General features: G+C 47.2%; 2 protein-coding genes across 11 annotated transcripts in view; one reads left to right on the forward strand and one right to left on the reverse strand.

The window, feature by feature from the left end:
* LOC134044105 (general transcription factor IIE subunit 2) overlaps positions 1 to 16,739 on the reverse strand; it is a 50,578-nt gene extending 33,839 nt beyond the window's left edge. For 5 of the 10 annotated variants that reach the window (XM_062493166.1, XM_062493165.1, XM_062493168.1 and 2 more), the window contains exons 1-17: positions 16,236 to 16,402; positions 15,722 to 15,833; positions 14,870 to 14,985; positions 13,723 to 13,868; positions 10,779 to 10,927; positions 8,773 to 8,922; positions 7,471 to 7,543; positions 6,423 to 6,531; positions 5,748 to 6,153; positions 5,461 to 5,541; positions 4,974 to 5,118; positions 4,138 to 4,213; positions 3,648 to 3,715; positions 3,372 to 3,480; positions 1,745 to 1,813; positions 1,150 to 1,232; positions 546 to 652 (exon numbers count right to left, since the gene is read on the reverse strand). In XM_062493166.1, the coding sequence (XP_062349150.1) occupies positions 546 to 652; positions 1,150 to 1,232; positions 1,745 to 1,813; positions 3,372 to 3,480; positions 3,648 to 3,715; positions 4,138 to 4,213; positions 4,974 to 5,118; positions 5,461 to 5,541; positions 5,748 to 6,153; positions 6,423 to 6,531; positions 7,471 to 7,543; positions 8,773 to 8,922; positions 10,779 to 10,927; positions 13,723 to 13,868; positions 14,870 to 14,985; positions 15,722 to 15,811 (1,977 nt within the window). In that variant the 5' untranslated portion in view covers positions 15,812 to 15,833; positions 16,236 to 16,402. Of the gene's footprint in view, positions 1 to 545; positions 653 to 1,149; positions 1,233 to 1,744; positions 1,814 to 3,371; positions 3,481 to 3,647; positions 3,716 to 4,137; positions 4,214 to 4,973; positions 5,119 to 5,460; positions 5,542 to 5,747; positions 6,154 to 6,422; positions 6,532 to 7,470; positions 7,544 to 8,197; positions 8,724 to 8,772; positions 8,923 to 10,778; positions 10,928 to 13,722; positions 13,869 to 14,869; positions 14,986 to 15,721; positions 15,834 to 16,235; positions 16,403 to 16,705 lie in introns of those variants that run through there. The other 5 variants (XM_062493171.1, XM_062493170.1, XM_062493164.1 and 2 more) reach the window with 4 other exon arrangements.
* Positions 16,740 to 18,124: 1,385 nt separating this feature from the next.
* On the forward strand, positions 18,125 to 19,359 carry PURG (purine rich element binding protein G). Its single transcript, XM_062494045.1, has one exon. It carries the CDS (start codon positions 18,125 to 18,127, stop codon positions 19,136 to 19,138), a length of 1,014 nt encoding a protein of 337 aa, XP_062350029.1. The 3' UTR covers positions 19,139 to 19,359.
* The last annotated feature ends 2,830 nt before the right edge of the window (positions 19,360 to 22,189 follow it).

Genomic DNA, 22,189 nt, shown 5'->3' on the forward strand with positions numbered 1-22,189 from the left:
TATTGAGCTTCCTGAGCATTTTTGACCAAAACTCTTGAGAGAGCAGATAGCAACAAAACACATGAAACACAAAGTTTTATTTTTAATATATCCTCCACGAGTCCACAGTAACTCACTGATGTGATTAACTAAATTTAGGGAAAATAGGATGACACTACCAATAAAATCATGTTAAGTTCAGGTCTAAATTGATGAGCTTATGCAATAAGTGCTTGAGGAGGGTCTAGAAATCAGTGGCATGCTCCTACAAACTACTCATTCAGGTAAAACAAAATATTCCAATATTAATCCATAAGCTTAGGAACATCCTCAGCATAGGGATCCAAAGCAATTTAGATTTCGTACATTTCTGGTAGTCCAAGTTCAAAGCATCCTTTGTTTAAACATTGGGGAAAAACTACAAATTCCAGTCACTGCCAGGGAAGCTCCAACTCCAAACCAGCATGGTCAATACACTTAGAGCACGACATTACAAGGCTGATATTTGCAAACTATCACACAAAACCCTTCTCTTGCATCGGAAACCAAACAGAGCCAAACCCCACCGATGGCAGAGTCTCCTTTAATGAGCCTAAAGTTCTGAAGGAGTTCCTGAAGTCGTGGCCCCACTCAGAGATGCAGTGAGCTTCATCCACAGCGATGAGTGTGATACCTGGGGGACACAAAACCACAGCACAGCAAGCTCCAGCTTTCCTGAGAAGCCACGAGCACTGCTTTAACTTGTGTTCCTGGAATGCTTTCTACTGCACCAACTTAAAGGCCTCTTCCATAAAAAAAGGCCCAAGAGCTTTTACAGTCTCCCCCCACCACAACCCAAGCTCCAGACATCCAACCTCCCTCACGCAGATCAAAAATCTCAGGCTAGTTCCAACAGGACCTTTCCCCCACTCACTGCTTCTCAGTCAAAGTCACAAGTAAGAATTACAGATGCCACTTGTTGCATTTTTGGGGTTGTGACACACAGCCTGATTGTGTCAGACAAACAGTCAAACATGATTTTTTTCATCAGTGACAGGATCGTGTGTGATGAATGGGGTCACTACTCTCATCAGGAAATGAGTGACATGTCTTCAATTATCTAAAAGGCTTAAACATAATCATCAATTTAAGCTGCCTGGCAACTCACCCACAGTTTTATCTCCAACTTACCAACACTTCGGTCAAGGTCCTGAAGTAACTTCAAGTTTCCTGAACAAAACTCTGGAGTCATGTATATCACTCTGTACTGACCCCTGAAAGACCAGAGGAAAAAAAACATTGACACACAAGCTAAGACCACAGACACTTAAATTCAACTAAATCATGACTGCATAGAAAAACAACATAAGAAAAACCGATTTCTAACGGCAAACAAGAAGAATTGAGTGAAGATAATAGAAAACATTTCAGAACCACGGCAAAGCAAGGCATGACAGGAAAAGGAAAACCAGATTTGCCAGCCTTTAGAATAAGAAGGCACTGATGTGTTGATGACAGATATAGCTCTAACACCTGACTAAAATCAGGTATAAATCAGGACACAGCTGAGTCAATAAGCTCCATCTCCCCAGCCAAAAAGCAATGGAGGGTGGTCATAGCCTCCCACACACTCAGCCTGGGTGAATGCAAACAATATCCTGAGTGCCAGGTCCCAGGGCTGGGCCAGAACTAGGAATTTCAGAACTGATGGAGCAGGGAGACAACCTAGCTGTCCGGCACCCCTACGTCACTGCCCAGAGCACCAGAAAGCTTGATTAAAACTCACCCTAGGATGGAATCCCGGACCTGTTTCGACTGAGCTGAACCAAGGAAACAAGCTGGAATCCCTGTCATTCTGCAGAAATAAAAAAGCAGTCATGAACAGACTCACTCTACAAACTTGAGCTTCCAGCCTGTGCCAGCACTTCTAAAAAGTGCAAGCTGTGAGGTCAGAGACTACTTTCTTTCAGGATCTTGGTGTGAAACACTTGCTGAAAAAGCAAGAGCGGTGTACGGCTCTTCCTGCCACCCAAACCTTTTTCCCCTTCCCCTCCAGCTGTCTCCACAAGACACACGCTGGATGAGCAGGAAGCAGAGAAAGGAAGACCATTTCCCTTGCACAAGTTGAGAAATAAAACATCCAAAATAATATGCTAAATATGTTTTCTTGAAATATTCACTGCTGCAGATCCTCACATTTGGATGTAAGCCTTGCTAGCCCGCAATTTTTTACCTTGTTCAATATTTTGTGAGCTAGGGAAGCTGCATCTCCTAACTGAAAATCAGGTGGCTGGTTTTTAATGACATAATAATTACCAGCTCAACTGATTGATATTTTACCTCTCAACTTGGTGATGTGCTGCATTGTCTTACAGCCCGTGGTTTCATTTCCACAGCTGCTCAGTCCAAACCGCAGCCAGACTGACAGACAAACTGCTGCAGTTTGTAGAAATTCAGTCTCCTTAACATGAATGACCCACTGGGAAGGCAGTGAATAAACCCCTTCCACTGAGGAAAGCAGTGGAAAAGTCAAAGCAGCAGCTGAACACACAGACACCCTGCTGAGTAACAATCAAGGAGCTGAGGCTGTCCAGCCATTCATCTGCACACAACCACGACGTGCAGCAGGAAAATGCCACACATAATTGATGTTCCTCACTTCAAAACATCTTCATATCCCCTCTTTCACAAAAGACTCCTTCTTGCCAAGTTGGACGAGGCAGGAATGAACTAGACGACTCAGCGTGAGTCCCACAGCTTTGGTGAAAAAGTGTCAGTACTGAATAGCACTTACAATAGGAAATGAACACATGTGGAGAAAGCATTATCAGGCACTGAGAAATCAAAGAGATTTATCCTGACAACACCTAAAAACCACTCATGTCAAAGTGATTTGGTGTCACCCACAAGTTCCCCCCTCAGATCTCTCAAGAAGTGGAGAGGCCAGGTGTACGGAGACCTACTGCACTGTCCCTCTTGAAAGCCTGGGCTGTAGCTTTGGTCTGGATTGCCTAGAGCTTCCAGCTGTACTCAGTTCACATGTCACTCCTCAGACCCCAAGGAAGCCCCACCCAAGTTTGAACTGACTCTGACAGCCTCAAAAGCTCCCCCACCACTTTGGTCCGGACACAAAAGGCGTGTGAACGCAGAAATAAGTGCCTTCAGAAACCTCTCACCACCATCCATCCTTTACAACCTCAGCCTCTGGTTCACCCACGTGGCAAATCCAGGGATCTGAGACTCCTGACACGGGCTGTGTGCTCCTTGAGAAACACATGCTCTGCACCTGACACATGAACAGCCTGCTGTGCACCAAGCTGCAAAGGGGAAACACCCAGGAATACCACAGGCAGGATCCATGTGAGTCCATGAGGAACCCAGCAGAAGCCTGGCACTGCCACCACGTCACCTACGTCAACTGCAGCACCTGGTCCTCCATCAGGGAGATAAGAGGGCAGATGACAACTCCTGTGCGTCCAGTGTAAACAGAAGGAAACTGGTAGCACAAGCTTTTTCCATAGCCTGAGCGGGGAAAAAAGGAGAAGTGAGATATCATGCTTTCTGTGCAGCTACAAGAGACAATTCTAGTACCTTGATGAGCCTGAAAAAACAAGCCATGTTTGTTTTACTACTCTTCCCCCAAAAGGAAATGACTTTTTATTGTTTCTTAGGATGCAATGGTAACTCACCAGTTGCCATGACAACAAGATTATCTCTTCTGTCTTCCAAAAGAGAATTGATCACTTTCCACTGGACCCTTTAAATTAAACAAAAGGGAATACTTGATTTTTGCCACCACAGATAACAAGTAAATGGCATAAAACTGCATATTCTGTTGAATTGTGGGTTAAAGGGACCCTTGAGGATGCCTCAGATTGCTGTCTTTGCACGCTGCAGCCACTCAGACGCTCCAAGTACTGCAGGCAGGGCCACAAGTGCCAGAGTGGGGATCTCTAACAGGACTCAGGCAAGCAGCATTTACATGAGATCACAAAAAATACCTGCAGTTTTCACAGTGCTTGTGGATCACTGATCTCCAACTCAAGAGCGCGTGAACAAGACCTGGATTCGTTTGTGGCCATTTTTACAAGTAAGCAGTGATAAAAAACATCATCCAGGTTGAAGGAAAGGCAGGAATATATACCCCACAGTGTCCATTTTAACAGAAAACATGCTCACGGTTTAAATGAAGAATGCCCAAAATAGGTCTTCAGACACATGATGTGGCTTTCTCCAGGTTCTGGAAGCAGTGGATCTTCAGTGGGAGAGAGGAGAAAACACTCATTTGGGATTAAATTTCAAAAAAGATAAAGCACTGTCTCCAAAAACAACAGTCTGCTCATGGTTCGTGGTAACCAGGGGTTAGAATTGGGGCAATTCCACTGAAGAGAGATGCCAAACTCCAGATATTTACAGGCTAGAATGAAGGATTAAAAAAAAAGGACAGAGGCTCCTCAGAGACCCTGCATGAGGACAAGAACATATGGCTTGATTAATGAGATAAAGCAATAGGACAGTAATGCATAACTGCATCATCTGGAACAGGATCATGCAAAAAAGAGTCGAGGTGTGTTTCTCCTCACATGCCAGCTGCTTTTCCCCACTTGATTTCTCACCAAAGGGACAACCCCAAAGCAAGCCACAATCACCCCCAAGGCAGAATTTCTTCAGGGTTCTGCCATGCAGCAGGAAGAGCAGAAGCACACAGGCAGACAGGGAAGGTGTCACCTCCCCCACGCCGTGTTCTGAGCAGGTCCCCTTAGGGACCCCACATGGGTTTTACTCGCATAAAGCAGACATCAGCTGATCATGGCACAACATCACTCTCTTCTGCCAAGCACACCTTTGTACTTTTATCTTGACATGCTCCAAGTTCTCCTCTAGAAAGCCAGGTGAGCTTTATTTTCCTGGTTTGAGAAACCAACATCTAAAAGTCACTGTGCTTCCACAGCTGCTTCTACAGACAGAAATCCTGAAAAATTCATCATTCACTAAGATAATTTTGAAAACCATACCCAAGTATTCCTCCTCCTCTTCCTCAATGCCTTCATCTTCATCACCATCTGGTGCTACATCCACTTCTGTGTCAGGAGTTATCTGGGCTTTACTGGACTGTCCTTCAGGTAGAACTCCTTCACAACCATCTACATCTTTTAGAGACTGAGAAATTAAAAAGAAAAAAGTTATTTTGGAGCATGGAAGGGTAAACAAAATGCCTACCCAAGATAATACAACACAGGAACCAGGTTTTAATGTAGTCATAACAACTTAAATGTAGTGGGTGGATCGAGTCCAAGCTGGTGCACAGTAAAGATGACACACAAGGCAAATGAAAACCAGCGAATTAAATTCCTTAGGTATCCATGTGTTTGTTCTGTCCATCTTCTGTAAGCAGCACCACTTTGCTTCATATTCCCTCCCCTTAACTGCTCTCCACTCCACTGTGATCCCAGAGCATTAGAAAAAAAAAAAAAATGGAAAAACAAACCCTGAGGCACTCACTTTCAGCATCTCCATTTCCAGCTCTTCATCACTCTCAATGACACAGGACACATTTTGTTCATTGTCTGTGGAACATGCCTCCTAGAAAATCAACACCATTCTCTTAGAATCAAACTCACTTCTATTTGACCCACAACCTCCCAACCTTTTGTACCCCCCATAAGCCACTTGTCCATACGCTTTCACTTCTTACCAAAGATAATTAAGCTCAATGTTCAGCTCTGAGGCCTGTCCATTAAAAAGAAAATATCTGAAAGAAATATTATAACTTGACCAGTCCTCATTACCTCGGGTGCAACTTCATGGACCAATTCCTTCACAGCCTGACATTCCAAGACCTGAAGCTCTTGCTCACTAATGTCCAGGGACATGAAGTCATCTCTGTCCTCTTGGTCTGCCAATCTGGCTGCTGGAGCCCCATTTTCCAGAGCAGTTTTACCTCTCTGTGCCTCCTCTCCACTCATTTCTTCCTCCCAGAGGGCAGCCAGCGTAGCATCAGAGCAGATGTTGAGGTCACCTTCAGGTTGCTCAGCACTTTCTGCTTTTTGTGCTTTGACATTTGCTGAGTTGGCTTCAAATAGTGTTGTATTGGCACCACAGCTCCTCTCCAGTCCAAAAGGGGAACCTGAGCCCAACAGGGTGGTTTTTAAGGCACTGACGTTCTCCGATATCTCAGCTACTATTTCTGCAGCCCTAGGAGGGAAAAATCAAGGAAGGTAACACAAAACCAGAGGCAGTTCCTACACTTCAGGACAAAACTCAGCCAAGTTCAGTGTCAAATCTGTTGCCATCAGACCAGGGACAAAACACATACTCTTACATATAAAAAACACATTTTCTTGGAAAACAACCAACAGGTAACAGATGTCTATTCAAACACACGTACTTAGCTGTGTGGGACCTTGGAGATCAAAAGCAAAACATTGATGGTGGAAGTAGAGACCAGTCAGCATTAAACTGACCTCTGGAAGTTTTCCAGCTGCCCAGAAGAGTCAGGGATGTGAAAAGCCAGGTCTGCTATCTGTTCAGCCAGTGAAGCCAAGCTGTCCTTCAGACCCTCAGACGTGGCATCTGTAACAAATGTAAGAACAGGCAATTTCCTAAGAATTGAGGTCTAACATCTCTAAGTAAAGAACTCACATTCCTGTAGGAACTGCATTCCTACAAGATCTACAGCTGCTAAGACAGCATTTTCCCGGGCTTAAAAATGAAGCACAGAGAATCATGCCAAGCTTCCAAGTATTTCAGCATTGTCTCTCTTCCATTACACAAGCTCAGGGAAAACAGGTACACAACGGGACCGCTACGAAGCGATCCCTCCCAGCTTCCCTCCAGCTCCTGGCAAACAGCTGCTAACAAGGACAGGCTGACTAAACCAAGGCCAAATCCTGCACCTCCTATCAAAGGGATAGCACTGTCACTTCTGCCTTGGACAGAAAAGTAAAATTCAGCCAAAACAAAAAGGAAACAAACCCCTCACCACTCCTCTTTTTCAGCCTTTATCTACCTGTAATATCTTCTTTATGTAACATATAACTGAACAACAACTCAGATTTTAAAATCTCCTCTAATGAAGTAAATAATGTTAATCTGCTCTAAAACATTTGGGTCCTATTGGTATGCCTCAATAACAACACTAGTTCCTGACATGGTTTGTTTTGTGGCCCTATTTCATCTTAAAATAGGTATTTGTTCCTGCATCAGCAGCACTGAAATTAACTCACTGAAGTGTTTCCATAAACCTGGGATGACAGGGGGATTCTTCCCATCCCTGTGTATAGCAGAGACAAAGACAAACAACCTAAGAGTACCTTTCTACACCCTATGGAAAACAGTCACAGAGTATGGTTACCCTGGGCATCCAAGACTTGTAACTATCTGCTCCCTCTGCAAGTCATTTGGAATCACCAAGAAGCCAAAGAAAACCTGATACTATTAAAACACCTGCTGGGAAATATAATATGCAATTGTACACGGAATAAATTCCTCATGCCTGGATTGACAACTTACCTTTCCTCATGCTAAAAAATTTCCAGTCACTCTTGTTCATATTTTCCAGTTTTTCATAAACAATGTAGCCGGCCTAGGAGAGAAAATAAATAATTAGTACTCAGTACTCCACAGAGGAAAAACAACAAAAACAAAAATTAATCAGGAGTTTAATGAGGCAAAGCATGGCACCGAGTCAGCGTGACCAGCAGAATTCCAAACTGGAATACAGGTCACATCATACTAATGACTACCCTGCCTCCTTTGCCCATCAGGACCAGGTAATATGTGATAGAATGCTGCACTAAGGGGCAAATGCTGACTTGGGACTTCCTCTGGAATGGATACTTTTATACACAGATGCCTGAGTGGGCAATCTCAGCAAGCTGCACACAGAAAGGCTCCAAGCACTCAGCTCCCAGTCCCACCATCTGCTCACCTCATACAGATTTCATGCCGTGCTCCAGGAGAAGAGCTACAAACCTACCAAGATGGATTTGGTGTGTTTAGTATTTCCCTTGGTATGAATAATGAGTTCTAACAGAAAAATACAGCCTAAAGCCAGCAATCTGCTAATTAGGCTACACGTGTTGAAAAAGAAACAAGTTACTCTCTTATGTCTTCTTGGGAGGCTCCAAAAGGCAGGCCAGGTGAACAGAGCATAGTGGGAAAGACGCACTGCCTGGAAAAAAAAAAGGCTACAAAAGCTGAACCAGGCACAAAAAAAAATCCCAAATGTTTTCCTTACCGTTTTGGGTCTCCACAGGTGCTAAACCCTCCACAGCTGAACTTCTAACTAAACTAGAAAACAGAAAAGAAATCATTGTCCTGCTTCCCTTCCTCTAAGCCTAGAAATAAGAGACTGAATGGATTTCATTTCTTGCTATAAGGAATGATTTTTCTCCCAGGAAGCAGGCAGCACCCAGTAGCGTACTGGCAAAGCTCGCCACAAAACTGCAGGTAAACCAAAATGCATCTAAAAGACTGAAAAAACAGGCAATTTTGGAGAACCACAAAACCCCTGGGCAACTGAACTCTTCCTGACAGTTCATATTGTGGTTCTCTTGTATTGGCCACCAGTGCAGTCTTTGTTTCTTCCAACTTGCTTTTGAATTTCACCTCCCATGCCATATTTAACTGATATTTGGGTTCATGAGCAGCTAAGAAAGATGACAAAACCAGAAGGAAACGCATCCAAAAGTGGTAACAAACTACAGTGAACACCTGTAGAGAAGGGACTACAGAAATAACCAGCAGCTAAGAGCACACTAGAGCAGGGATTTACTCCCACAGGTTGGAATGGTGAACCCCTGGGGTACATACATAGGCATCTGTGGCTGCATAGAGCTTCTGCTCCTCATTGAGTGGAAACTTTTCCCAGCTGCTGCAACGAACAGACTGATCCTTCAGCAGCTGCCTGCCAAAAAGGTGCTTCACCAAGCCATTCAGACTCCAGGTCTCCTTACACTTAAGCTGGGGGAAGAAAAGAGGAAAAAAAAAAAAAAACAAACAAACAAAAAAAAAAAAAAAAACAAAAAAAACAAAAAAAAAAAACACCACCATAAGCAGAGGATTTTTTTTTTTAAAAGGAAAGCACCCACCCCAAAACAAGCAAAGTGCACTCAATCCCCTGTTAGAAGCAAAGAGCTCTGGTTTAGTCAAAGCACACTTAATTTTTCAAAGCAGAAACTCATCACAGCGCTGTCACACTCAAAGATAGTAAATATCTGTACAAAATGACCTCTGTGTTGATAAAGTAAAAGCCCTAGACTTAACAGCACCCCCTCTCTCCTCCAGGATTTTCCTGTTATTTGCCTTTCTAACTAGAAAAACTCAGTATAAAGCACCAGGGATTTATCTAATGAAAACACAGGAATAATAAATGCTGCCTGTGAGTGTTGGACAAAGCAGAAGAGCAGAGCTCGAGCCCGCGCTCACCACGGCTCCGAGTGCTGGGAAGCAGCTCATCCCAAGCCTCCAAAAGCCACCCCACCACCCCGCTGCCTCCAATTGCCTTGGTCAACCACAGTGGCTGCACACTGCTGTCTCCAGAGCCAGTCTGGGAAACTTGGCTTCAGAGCTTCATGGGCACAGCCCGCTGCTATTCCAGCTCAGAAGACGTGCCCGACTGTGGAGCTCAACAGCAGCAGGGCAGCACTAGCAGCTCACTATCTTGAATCTGGTGTAAAAAAAAAAAACCCTGCTCTTTTTAGGCTCCCCCCACTGTGCCATTATATACAGCCCTGTTCTTTTGTTCTCTTTCAAGTTTATTTTTGGTTTGTTTTCTCTTTAGCAGAAGACTTTTAAGCTGCCATCAGAGAGATCATATTGCTCATCTTCATAACAAATTATCCCGAGTTGAATGACGGGATAAAAAAAAAAAAGGGGTGACTGAGGAAACTCCAAGTTTGAGAAGTAAATGCTCCACATACTGCTTAAACAAAACAGTTAATTTGCATCATTCCCTATCCACTAGGATGCCAAACTCTTCAGTGGCTCCTAGGAAAAGCACTCCTCCAAATATTGATGCTGCATCACCGAAGGAATGAGAAAAGCATGGGGAGACCAAGCATGGGTAAGGAAATCCCTGGTGCACACAGGAAGAAAAGCTTTGAGGGACATGCTAGAAATAAGGATGATTTGGAAAGCAATGAACCTTTGGCTCCCTTCCCTAAAAAGGCAGCACAGGTGTCCCTGCACCAAACAAATCTCTGACACAACACTGCAATTGAGGGGGTGCCAAATGCAGCACTTGTCAACAGCAGCTCACCAGGTGCTGGAAACAACACCCACACCAGAGCTCAGGTGACACCAGCCTGAGAATCACAGGAATCAAAGTATTTCTACAGCTCCAGACTGTGTGGCACAAATACCTCTGCAGGGAGGGCTTCAAGGAAGACCCTGATGCCTCCCTCGAGCACCCAGCAAGCCATGGCAGCAGGGCTGCCTTCCTGTACCCTGTTTCTAAGGTTCAGCCACTGCTGGGACAACGACAGCACTGCCAGCAGAACAACCTGGCCATTTCCATCGCTAAGAATTAAAGGAAAAAGCCCTTGCAGCTGAATTCCAAAGGTACATCTTGTAAATACTATAAGTGAACAGACCTGAGAGGGGACAAATGTTGATTAAAAACTGGCTTGCTGAAAGACAGTACTCAGTTCTGCAGGCTTTGAGAGGTCTTTTAAAACAGCGTCTAAACAAGTTACAATAGATCTCTGCTTCGCTCCACAGAACACGTTCGCTATTGGAATGGAACTCCAATCAAGACAAGGAAGCCACAGCACCATAACAAGATTCCCTCCCACACACAAAAAGGTTTTAAGTTTTACTTTCTCATTAGCAACGTCAGCCAGCTCCACAAAGCTCTTCAGTTTGATTTCAAAGTCACTCATCAGCTTCCATTGATCTCCCTCAATTCCTACGCCAACCTTTTTAATTGTTTCATCTTCGAGCAGCGTTTTGAGTCCCTTGGGAAAACCTAAAATAGATTAAGCCCAAACATGAGAAACTAAATACTGGAAGATGCCAGAAAGTCTAAAGGAAATGACAAAATGCAAGCACAAAGGCCATCCGAAAAACCCTGCACTTCTAAAGGAAAAGCCACCAAAGTTCCATTGTTTATTTGATGGCTCCCTGGAACGACTGAAAACTTCAACTGGTTGTGATGAATCATCAGCAGACAAGCAAGAAGGAAATACCTGAAATACACAAATCATCCTGCATCTGAAAACAAACCAAGTGGAAAAAAAAAAAACACCACAACAAACCCAAACTTGGTGTTTCTGATGGTTAAACCACACAACAAAAAAGCAACCCCTCACTGGAAAAGATAGTTTAATTCTGAAAGTTCTGTGTTCATTACATGAAATCAAATATTATTTTAATATATTCCACACAATTTCTTCACAGTTTCTGCTATTTCACAATTCTGGGCAACAATTGAAAACCTAAGCATGGGAAATCATCAGAAGCACAGATTATCTGGAGACACTGTGCTAAGGCTGGGCTGCTCCAACAACAGCATTTGGAAAACAGAATTCACCAACCAGATGCCATGCCAAGCCCAAACATGTCTGTCTTGTCAGCAAGCAAAATCCCACAGTGATTAAAGATGCACACAGATACTGAGCATTATATTCTGATTTCTCCCAAACTGATGGCACAGCAATCCTGGATCAAAGGGTATTTTCAAGCTTACAGGACTGAATTAAAGCAGGCAGCTTCCTCATCTCATTTTCTTCAGGAAGAACAGCCACAGACACTTCATCCTTGAACAGTAAGAGCCTTCCCCTCCCCTGTGTGTTTGCTCCCATTTAAAATTCAGAGCATCTTATTCAAATCCATACCTTCAGGACCCCACAGCTGGATACCCTGGGTTAGTCTCAAGTGCAAATCTAGTACCTACAAACACACAGAACTGAACAGGCACAGAGTGCTTATCTGCCTTGGGTTTCATTGCAAACCCCACCTTTTCTCAGTCCTGCAATATGTATTTATGTACTTCAACAAACACTTGGCAACACTGATTTTATTTTTGCACAATTATCTCTGCCCTTTGATGGCTGCCACTGTGCAGGTACATTTGCAGCCGCAGTCAGCTGTGTTGGGGACTGGGAAATTGCAGATCCACCCCAAAGCATTAAAAAATAACTGGTAACACCCCCCCCCCCCCCCCCCCCCGATAGCAGCAGTCTGGTGCTGGTGGATGCAGACAAAGTACAGCATTTCCAAAGCATGTGAGCCATAGGAAAAATATGGAAAATCCTCCACAAAGGGCAAAGAATTCAGTCAAATAAAAGCCTGCAACATACACAGCTGGCTTGCTGTACACAGGATTTTCACCTAAGGGAATCATCATTAAAACCTTTGAGGATGGGCACGCCCCAGTGGAGGACTCGTGCCCCATTTCCACCACCTCATTCCTAGAAAGGTGACTAACAAAAATCAAAAAGCCTACGTTGAAGACTGTGCAAAAGCTGTAATCTGATAAAGAGGTCTCATTCTGAGAAATCTGTAAAGAAATGTAAAAAAATACTAAAAAACAGAATATTATGAACCATCTTCCCAATAAATAAACAAATGTAGTTTTTTCATTTATATACAGTCCAAGAATGCTCAATTCCTCCTGCAGGAGAAAGTTTTTCTGCTAAGACTTGGTTCTTTTCATTGTGACCAGGCCAGCATTTCTGCAGATCATATCCATAGACACAATAAGCAGAAATAGGCTCTGGTTCCTGCACAAGTCACTCAGCTCCAAGTGCATCTTCCATTGGCAAGAACAGGCATTTAGGAAAGCCATCCAGAGGCAAACACCACCTTTTGCTGTAACACGGCAGCCCACGTGCAGCCACACTCAGCAACCTCCCCTGCCAGAATCAAAAGCACTCCAGCTCTTTATGGCCCTTCTTCCCTCAGCTTCCTCTCCTCACATCATTTTCCTTTGTGCTCTCTCGCCTCCCTGATGGAATAGCCTCCAGCAATTAAATTTTCCACCCCATTTGCTCTAAATGACAAAGGATTGAACACCAACATTAAAATTATCGCTATTATACCTCAGCACGAGTCCCCCAGGGAAATCAGAAACCTCTCACAGGCATAGTTTCAATCTAACATTTTAAACCAAAGGTTATAAAATTGCCATCTCCTTCCCTCATCCCTATTTTCCCTTTTTGGAAGCTTTTATTCACATCCATAATGAATTAAGCCTCTGCTAAGCACACCCCCTTCTCTCCCCACAGCTGCATCACACCAGGTACCCAGTATTCTTTCCTAAAGCTCATGTCATATAATGCAGGTATTGGGAATAGAGAGCACAAGAACTATAATTTCTGAGGCTTTTTGTTGAAGCCAAATTAAAAAAAAAAAAACAACAAAACAAAAAAAACCCCCACAGCCTGCTCTATTTAGGTTCATTGTTTATGTTGGCACTAAACAGAAAACTCATTATAGGAGCAGGGAATTAAGTTTTTAAAACTGGGATAAAATACTCTCTCCCAAACAGAAAAACAATCCCCAAGTAAGGCTCTTCTCCCCTGTTCAGAACCCACACCCTGTTTTCAAGCACATGGGGCAAGCCAAGATTGTCTTAATACACAGGCATCACTCAAAGAATAAATCCCTTTATTATAGACGGAAAAGGGGAGAAAAAGGACAGATTTTGACCATCCCACGTCGAAGGATATATCAGCCACTGCCCAGGGCTTAAGTTCAAACCTAACTACAAGAAACAGCGAGCAGCTGTTCATGCCCTAAATAAGAGAGGAAGTACAGTACCTGCCATGGAGGAGATGTGGAACAAGTAACACTTGTCCTCAGCGACACACATCTGGATTACAGCTGTTTTGGACATCTTCCCTTTCGTGTAGGATGGTGGCCATTCAATGTCAAATCCAACAGCAGCCCCATCTGATAAACTCTGCCTGGAAAGGAACGGGTGCCCCTCACATTTATCTGCTGATCTGTCAGCATTTGAAACACCAACCTTAAGTCAGCTCACAGGAACAGCCAAGTTGCCCTGGCTGTGATCCTCTCCATTTCACATGCGCCAGGCACAGAATCCATTTCACAGCACAGACCACTTCGTGTTGATCCACAGAGCCACCTGAAACGCTTAAAAACTCTGCAGATCTGCTTGCAAATACTAGCACATTTTTTATAAATAGCTGCAGGATGTGGGTGCAGAGGAGGACAGGGAGAGGACAGACAGCAATTACTGCCACGAGCAAAGCAAACACATCAAAATAAACTGATATCCTACCAATCAAATCAGAGTAGGATCATGGGAAATAAAGCCATCTTCAAACACCCTTGCCACACAACTCCCTTCTTCCCTGGCTCAACTGGACTCCTACATTTCCTACCTCTTCTCCCTCAGCACTACAACAGGGACGGGGCCTTTAGCTCCCCACTGCTAAAACTTGGCCACACAGGCCTCAAGGGCAGCCAGACGCAAAAGATAACAGAATAGTTTTTATTCCTTTGAAAGGTTCTTCTTGATTCACCCCATGATCCCTTCAAAGACAGTCCTTGATTTATCCCACAGTACCGGAAGCTTTGCACAGAATTTGTTTCCCCTGCAAACATGAGCTCTGCTACACAACAAAAACAAAAATGGGAAAAATAATAATGTATTTGCACCACAAATTTCATGTCTTTTCTTCAAACACACAGTCCCAAGTTAGGAATTAACACTTTGCAATGAAGTCACTGAAGCTCACCGAATTATCCACACTGTGAAAGGCAATCAGTCAGCATTGCAACATCCTGAGCTTCTGCTTTCAGGGACTGAAAGGCTCAGCAATGGCATCACCCACCAAAAAGGACACATGGGAAACTAATCCCAAGAAATGAGTCCCTCCAAAAAACTAAGGAGCACTCAAAGGAAAGAAGGAAAAAGAAAAAGAAGAATACGAGCTCTTACCTGATATCTTCTGCAAGAAGAGAACAGTCGCTGGCTTCGTAGCTATAAACAACAGAGCCACTGAACTCCAGGAATGGCAGCCCATCCTCCAGAACACTCCTCTGGGCAACAGGCTTCTGGCAAACAAAATTGGGGAGAGATCTGGTTACCTACCATACCTGTCCTCACCAGGGACATTCACCCCAGCCAGGCCCCCCTTTATCAAAGCATCTGACTTCATGCCCCAACTTCTCTACTGAGCTCTGAACACTCAGGGGACAAAAAGTAAAAGTTACTGTTGCTTCACCTTATAGTTTTTAATACCCAAGCTACTAACCATTTTCTAATCAACTAATCGTTTACTCCTACTCTGGGGAATAAAAATTGCTGAACTGAATCCTTTGCTTTCCCCCCTCATTAATAATTTTTTAACTGTTGAAGCTGTTTTAGGGCTTAGAGAGATATTTGGGGATGGTCCCTTCTCCTGGGCGTTTTTGTACTGAACTGCTCATATAGGCAAAAAAATCAAAAAACACAACAAACCCCAAGTCCAAGTAACACTTATAGGACACCAAAAACGGATGAACAATTAATTCAGCTGACACATCTGAGCTGCAACAACATCCTGGAATATTTAATACGTGAAGGACACCATAAGGGCCTTGCCAGAATGAACTCCCCTGCCAGGGCATCTCTTGAGGCCTCAAAGTAAATGAATAAGAAATCCCCAATCCTCGCTGATGTAGAGCCCACATTGCTAGGGGAGCAGGAGGAACATCCCAATTGCCTCAGAGGCACAGGCCTAACCAAAAGCACATGGTCCAGAGCTGGGTTATTATGCAGTCTGCAAAGCATTCCTGAGCCATTACCAACCTTTTTATGCCCCAAAGAAGCTTCCTCCTGGCTCTCTGTCAGCATCCACTGGGGATATTTACCCCGCAGGCCAGCAGTTACCACATCCATTTCTGACACATCTCTGTTACTTCTGCATTAATAAAAAGAAGAAATTAGAACAGTCAGCAGCTCATATGAAGATGAGCTGTCGCTATCATCACGCCTGAAAAAACATCACGGAAAGCTTTTCATCTTTTATTGATTTCCAAGGTTAAGCAGACTTCCCTCGGTATGCAGCAGCACAACCAACTGCCCCCTCCATTTCAACTCCAACAAGGATTTTAACACTAAAGCAGAGACACAGCAAAAGCTCTCCTTTACAGCCACTCAGTTCTTTGGACTGGGACTGCCAGGAACAAAAGAGAGCAGCGCAGAAACTGGAAATAAAGGACACCCTGCAGCACCCACAGCCCCCCAAACCAGCCAGAAGTTCCAGAGCACGTTTCGTGCCTACACACCATCCCGCACCACCTCCTACCACAGCGTAACCCACCTGCCCAGAGTTAGGACAACAGCCGGAACTCGGGATCGCTCAACATCCAACGGTAAGCGGCCATCCAGGTCGGGAGCCCTCGGGATAACCGGCAGGAGTCATGGAGCCACCAAGTCCTCACAAAACGGGTAATGCGCCTTACGGGCCACAGGAAAGAACACCCTCAGCACCGGGCAAGCTGTCGGGACTCCCCTCGGAACGGCTACTTCCCAGTACCTCTTGTCCTCCCTACCGTCCCCGGCGCTACCCTCCTGACTTCCAGGAAACCCACCAGTGCCCTCACTGCCTCACCCGTTGTCCCCCAGTGCCCTCAGCACAGCAGGCCTCAGCGCGCTCCCTCCCCACCCCGCAAGGCCGCGGTTCCGCGGTGCAGGCAGAGCCCGCAGCGGGCCGGCAGCAGTCCCGAGCGCCGTGCGGGGCCTGTGAGCGGGGTCGTTCCGGGGCCGCCGCGGCCTCCCCGCTCCCACTACCTGGAAGCGCCCAACCAGCCTCACGGAACCCGCGCTGCGCGCACATTTTACGTCACGCTGCGTCGCGCCAAGGACACGTCACCGATGGCGCCCCTCACCCCCCCGTCTCCCCTCAGGTTACCCGAGGTGACGCGCACGCGCAGTGCTGTGGCGGCCGCGGGGCACTCTGGGCGTTGTAGTCCCGCGGCCGTGAGGGCCGCGAACCCCCCGGCGCCCCCCGCGCTGCCGCCGCCGCCGATCTCGGCCGGGCGGGGCCGGGGCGGGCCGGGGAGGGCCGGGGCGGGGCGGAGCGGGCGGCGGGGGAGCGCCAGCCCGTGGCTCTGCGCGGCGGGGGGGGCGGCGGGGCCGCCGGCTGCGGGCGGTGGCGGCGGCGGCGGCAGCGGCGGCTGAAGGGCAGCGGCGGCGATGGGCGCTGCGGGGTGAGTGACCGGGCGTGGGGAGCGCGGCGCTGGGGGGCGCGGAAGGGCCGCGGGGGTACGGGGGGCAGGATGGGGCGAGAGATTCTGTACTGGGGTGCACTGGGAGGACCGCACTGGGGCACCGGGGGGCACTTTCGGGACATTGGGGGCAGTACTACGAGCACCGTGAGACAGTTCTGGGAACACTGTGGGGTTCTGTGGAGCGATGCTGCGGCACGAGGGGCTCTAGGGGGCAGTACTTGGAGCGCTGGGGGGCAGTTTTGGGGCAATGGGGGGCAAGGGGTGAAGTTGTAGGATCAGAGGGGCAGGAGGTGTAGTGATGGGGAGCACTGGGGGGGCAATACTGGGGCACTTGGTGGCCGGGGGGGCAGTCCCGGGGCAGTGGGGAGGGGAGGAGGGCAGTGTTGGGGCATTGAGGGCAGTGGGGCAGTCCTGGGGAGGGAAGGAACGGAAGCCTTGGGAGCACTGGGATAGGAGGGGCAGCGGTGTCGGGGGGGGGTGGGTCCGTGGGTACCGGGGGGCAGGAGGGCAATGCTGGGGGGAACCCCAGTGCCCCCCCGGGGCCCTGGGAGGAAGAGCAGAGGGGTTGATGAAAGAGGAATGCAGCGGCACAGGGACCGACCCTGCAGAGGGGAGCCGCAGCCCTGGGAGAGGGGTGAGTGCCCCCCAAACAAGGCACCGTAACCCACCCCCGTGGGGCAGCTGGAGGGTCTGTAGTACCACAGGGGCAGGACAGGGGGACTGCAGGGCAGGCAGTCCTGCCGGGGAGTGCCGCTGGAATCAGGGTTCCCTTGCCCGGGAGCCGGAGCACAGGAGGGGAAGAGCGCCCGGGATCCTCAGGCTGCGATGCTGCGTGCCAGTGGCAGCGGAGAGGGATGCAGGAGCCTTTGTAGGGAGAGCAGCGCTAAGCGGAGCCGCTGCCGAGGAGCTGAGCAGGCCCCTGGTGCTGATGTTGTCATCTGTGTCTCTGTTGTGTATTATTTCCAGCTGATTGGTAAAGATGGAAAGAGGGAGAGGAGAAGGAGGAGGAAGGAACCTGGGAGGCTCTGGCCTGCACAGGAGCATTTATTCCCAGTCCCAACAGCAGTACCACTACCCGGCCTCCTCCCAGGGGAGCTGCATGGAGATCCAGGAGCTGGCCTCCAAGAGGGTGGACATCCAGAAGAAGAGGTTTTATCTGGATGTGAAACAGAGCTCCCGCGGTCGCTTCCTGAAGATCGCCGAGGTCTGGATAGGAAGGGGCAGGCAGGACAACATCAGGAAGAGCAAGCTGACCCTCTCCTTATCCGTGGCTGCCGAGCTGAAGGACTGCCTGGGGGACTTCATCGAGCACTACGCCCACTTGGGCCTGAAGGGCGGCCATGGCCACCGCGGGCACGAGCACAGCAATGACAAGGAGCAGCATCCCCGGAGGCGGCCGCAGCACCCGCCGCCTTCGCCCCCGGCGTCCGTGGGCTCCGAAGAGCCCCCTCACAGCGTCCTCAAAACGGAGTACATCGAGAGGGACAACAGGAAGTACTACCTGGACCTGAAGGAGAACCAGCGCGGGCGCTTCTTGCGGATTAGGCAGACCATGAGCAGGGGACCTGGCATGATGGGTTACTTTGGCCACAGCTTGGGACAGGAGCAGACGATCGTCCTCCCGGCGCAAGGGATGATCGAGTTCAGGGATGCTTTGGTTCAGCTGATTGAAGAATACGGTGAGGGGGACATAGAGGATCGCCGGGGGGGAGGCGACGAGCCCCCGGAGCTCCCCGAGGGCACTTCCTTCCGAGTGGACAACAAGCGCTTCTACTTCGACGTGGGATCCAACAGGTATGGCATCTTCCTGAAGGTAAGTGAGGTGAGGCCGCCCTACCGTAACACCATCACAGTTCCGTACAAAGCGTGGACACGGTTCGGGGAAAATTTTATCAAGTACGAAGAAGAGATGAGGAGAATTTACAACAGCCATAAAGAGAAAAGAATGGATGCCAGAGGGGACAGTGGTGAAGAGCAAGAGGGTCTGGAATAGAGTGCATTGGACAATTAACCAAACAAAGCAAGCAGAAATTGGTGAGAGGGACTGACCGATAGTAATTCCAAGTTGCCCCAGTTTTTTGTAAAGTCCTTTGCTGGTAGTTCTTGCTAGCTCCAGTACATAATGTTCTAGGAGGCTGGTTATCACGTTAAACTATGCCCAAAACATCTCCGTGTGTCTTAGGAAAGGACCAACCTCCCGAGTCCGTATGAGTCAGCTGCTTCGAGTGTTGGAGACTGTGGAAGTACGAGTATCAGCACAAACAAAATCCAGCACCCTGACCTTTAAATAGTCTAGGAAAGGCTTGTGTTGCACTTAAACATGATACAAAAGTTCCCCCACCCTGAACCTTATGAGGAAATGTATCAGTTTCTGCTTATCACCAGTTTTTTTAGGACTGACTTCTGCCCGTGCTCAGTCCAAAGGCCGAGGAGCATTGTTGTAGACCACTTATGGCAAAAATCAGCTCCGCGTGAATCTCTGGTCTGTGTGTGAGGAGGGAGAGAGGTTGTAAAGTTGGCATCTCCTGGTTATTGAGTTGGAAACAATAGTCTGTTCATGGGTAAAACCTCGATAACCGGTCAGACCTCGGTCATGTGCCGGTGAAGGGCGAAGATCTCTCATTCATTCCATAGTTTTTGTGCTCACCAGATAACCTGAGTATCCCAAGACAGCAGAGTGCTCAGCCTTCTGAATTAATGGCAGTGAATAATAACCTGCTCCTCATCTCTGTGTTCTGCCCCTTAGAGGCTGGCAATCTTTTTATTATTATTATTATTACTATTATTTTTAATGCATTTTGTCCAAAATTTCAGAAGGTATTTTTGTATTAGGCGTTCCAGCAGGCGACTGTGGAGCGGGCGTTGGGAGGTGGAAGGAATGCCCCAACCGAGGCTCCCAGCTTCTCTGCCAGATTAAGGCAGTTCGGGATGCTGCCTGTGCCAGGAAAACGTTTGGCTGTTTTCCTCCTCCTGCCTTGAGGAAGACCTTTGGGGTGTTGGGTGCATGGCTGGATTCGCGTAGAAAGGCATCTCATTCACGCTCTCCCGTGGTGCATTTCGGAAGCTGTGGTGGACGCCCCGTTGGGTTTTCTGTGGTGTTGATTGTGGGTGGTGCTGGGGAGACAACATCCGTGCCCTGCCATCAGCCCCTTCCCCCACAGCTCAGAGCTGGAGCTGTCCTTGAGCGGCTCCAGTCCCTCACCTGCCCCAAGGTTTTGGTGTCATCCTGGAGTCTTTGTGATGTAAATTTTAAATTTTGTGATATTAACTCTCTGCCTGGAGGGAGAATGTGTGCAATTACCTGGTTGGGAGGTTGATGAAAGATTCTGCGTTTCACAAAACCTGAATATTTATAACATAAAGGGGCTTGTCCGGCCTACGGGTGAGCAGCTCCTTCCCCCTGAACCAGCGGGAGTTTGATTGAGCTCCAGGTACTTCTAGTAGCGTGTTGCTCACCTTTAAGGTTGTTTTAAGCAGGCATTACCATGTCTGATCAGATATTTGTAATCACGCAAATTGTTTCATTACAGAGTGGCCTAGTGTGCATGTGGACCGGCTATTTTTCCATGCAAACATGACCTGTTTTATTTTTTAACCTTTTGAGAAACATCTTTACCTCCAACCAGACTGTTCACCACTCTGAGTCTGGAGCCACCTGCACACTGCATGGCCACGCTCAATCTGAATGCTGTTGTTGCCTGTTAATATCATGATGAGAAAAGTTGGGGAGACTGGGTTGGGAACCAAGAGGATGATCTGGATTTTGGTTTGGGTACTAAAACTAGTCAATCTGTTTAAAAAAAAAAAAAAGAAAAAAAAAAAAAAAGAAAAAACAGCTTGCACCAAAGCCACCAAAGAACCTTTAGGAAAATGTTACAGTTGTGACAAGAAGTAAGAAAGTTAATTTCACTGTTTTAGGTGATTCCCCCTTTAAAACCACGTACAGCAGTTACAGCAACCAAGCCTTTGGCTTAGTGTCAAAAAATTCCCATCCCTTTCTCCATAGGTTGCTCTTTCAGGTCCCTTTTCAAACCTGGAAGAGATGTCTTCGCTCCATCGCTCGAACAGCCAGTGGACCGTGATGAATCAGCGGGAGTTGTGTGGGGTGTGCTGGTTCATCCTTTGGTCCCAATGGTTTTAACAGGTCAATTAAAAACAAACAAACAAAAAAAAAAACCACAAAACCCCACATTTAAAGAACTCTACATCCTGTTATGGTGTGAAACCAGAATTTGGTGAATGAGTCGTTGATGCGCACGTTAGCGTATCGCTGACTGCTGCTGCCCGTCACAGTGCCTGAGGTAAAAAATTCACTTGTAGTCCAACAAACCGGAGCTATGAATGTACAAACTTTTTACGCTCTCCTTCCGGTTTCTGTGTGGCGTTCCTCCCCTGCGAGCTCTTTGCCTCAAGGGATCGTAAAAGCTCCTCGGTTGGAATTAGCCTGAGTGGCCACGTGTGTTGTAAGTGCTCATGCCTTCCCCATGTTCCTGTAGTGTTGGTGAGGAAATTACTCATGATTGGAAAGGGATGTTTTCTTCACCATTTTAAAAGGAAAAATTGATGCAAAATTGCTTTCCTTATCATTGCCCATTTTTTAAAAACCCCTTTGTCTTTTGTTAATGAATTGGCCTTCCAATGCCGTTAATTTGTTGTAAATATCACCCAGGAGTCCAACAACTGCTGGCTGCCGGGCCGGCCTGGGTTCTGGCACGCAGGTATCCCGCAGGATCTGCTAATGCATTTACTCCCCTGGCACGGGATGCACCTTAGTATCCAAACCTGGATCGGGATCTTCACGTTCATTGCCGATCACTCGTGGGTAGACCGGCGGCTGTGGGTTTCCATCACAGTGGAAAACACCGGTGTCTGCAGACGTTGGGTTGGAGGACAGCGGCTTTCCACGCGATGGGAAACAGATGTTGGGTTGGAGGGCAGTAGGGATGCACTCGGATTGTAGCAATGCAAGACTTGAACGGTGAGATTCAGAAACGGGTTCCTTTGTATTTTTGGCAGCGCGTCTTCAGCTTCCCAGAGCAGTGAC

The sequence above is a fragment of the Cinclus cinclus genome, chromosome 5, assembly GCF_963662255.1.
Source record: "Cinclus cinclus chromosome 5, bCinCin1.1, whole genome shotgun sequence".
NCBI lineage: Eukaryota > Metazoa > Chordata > Aves > Passeriformes > Cinclidae > Cinclus > Cinclus cinclus.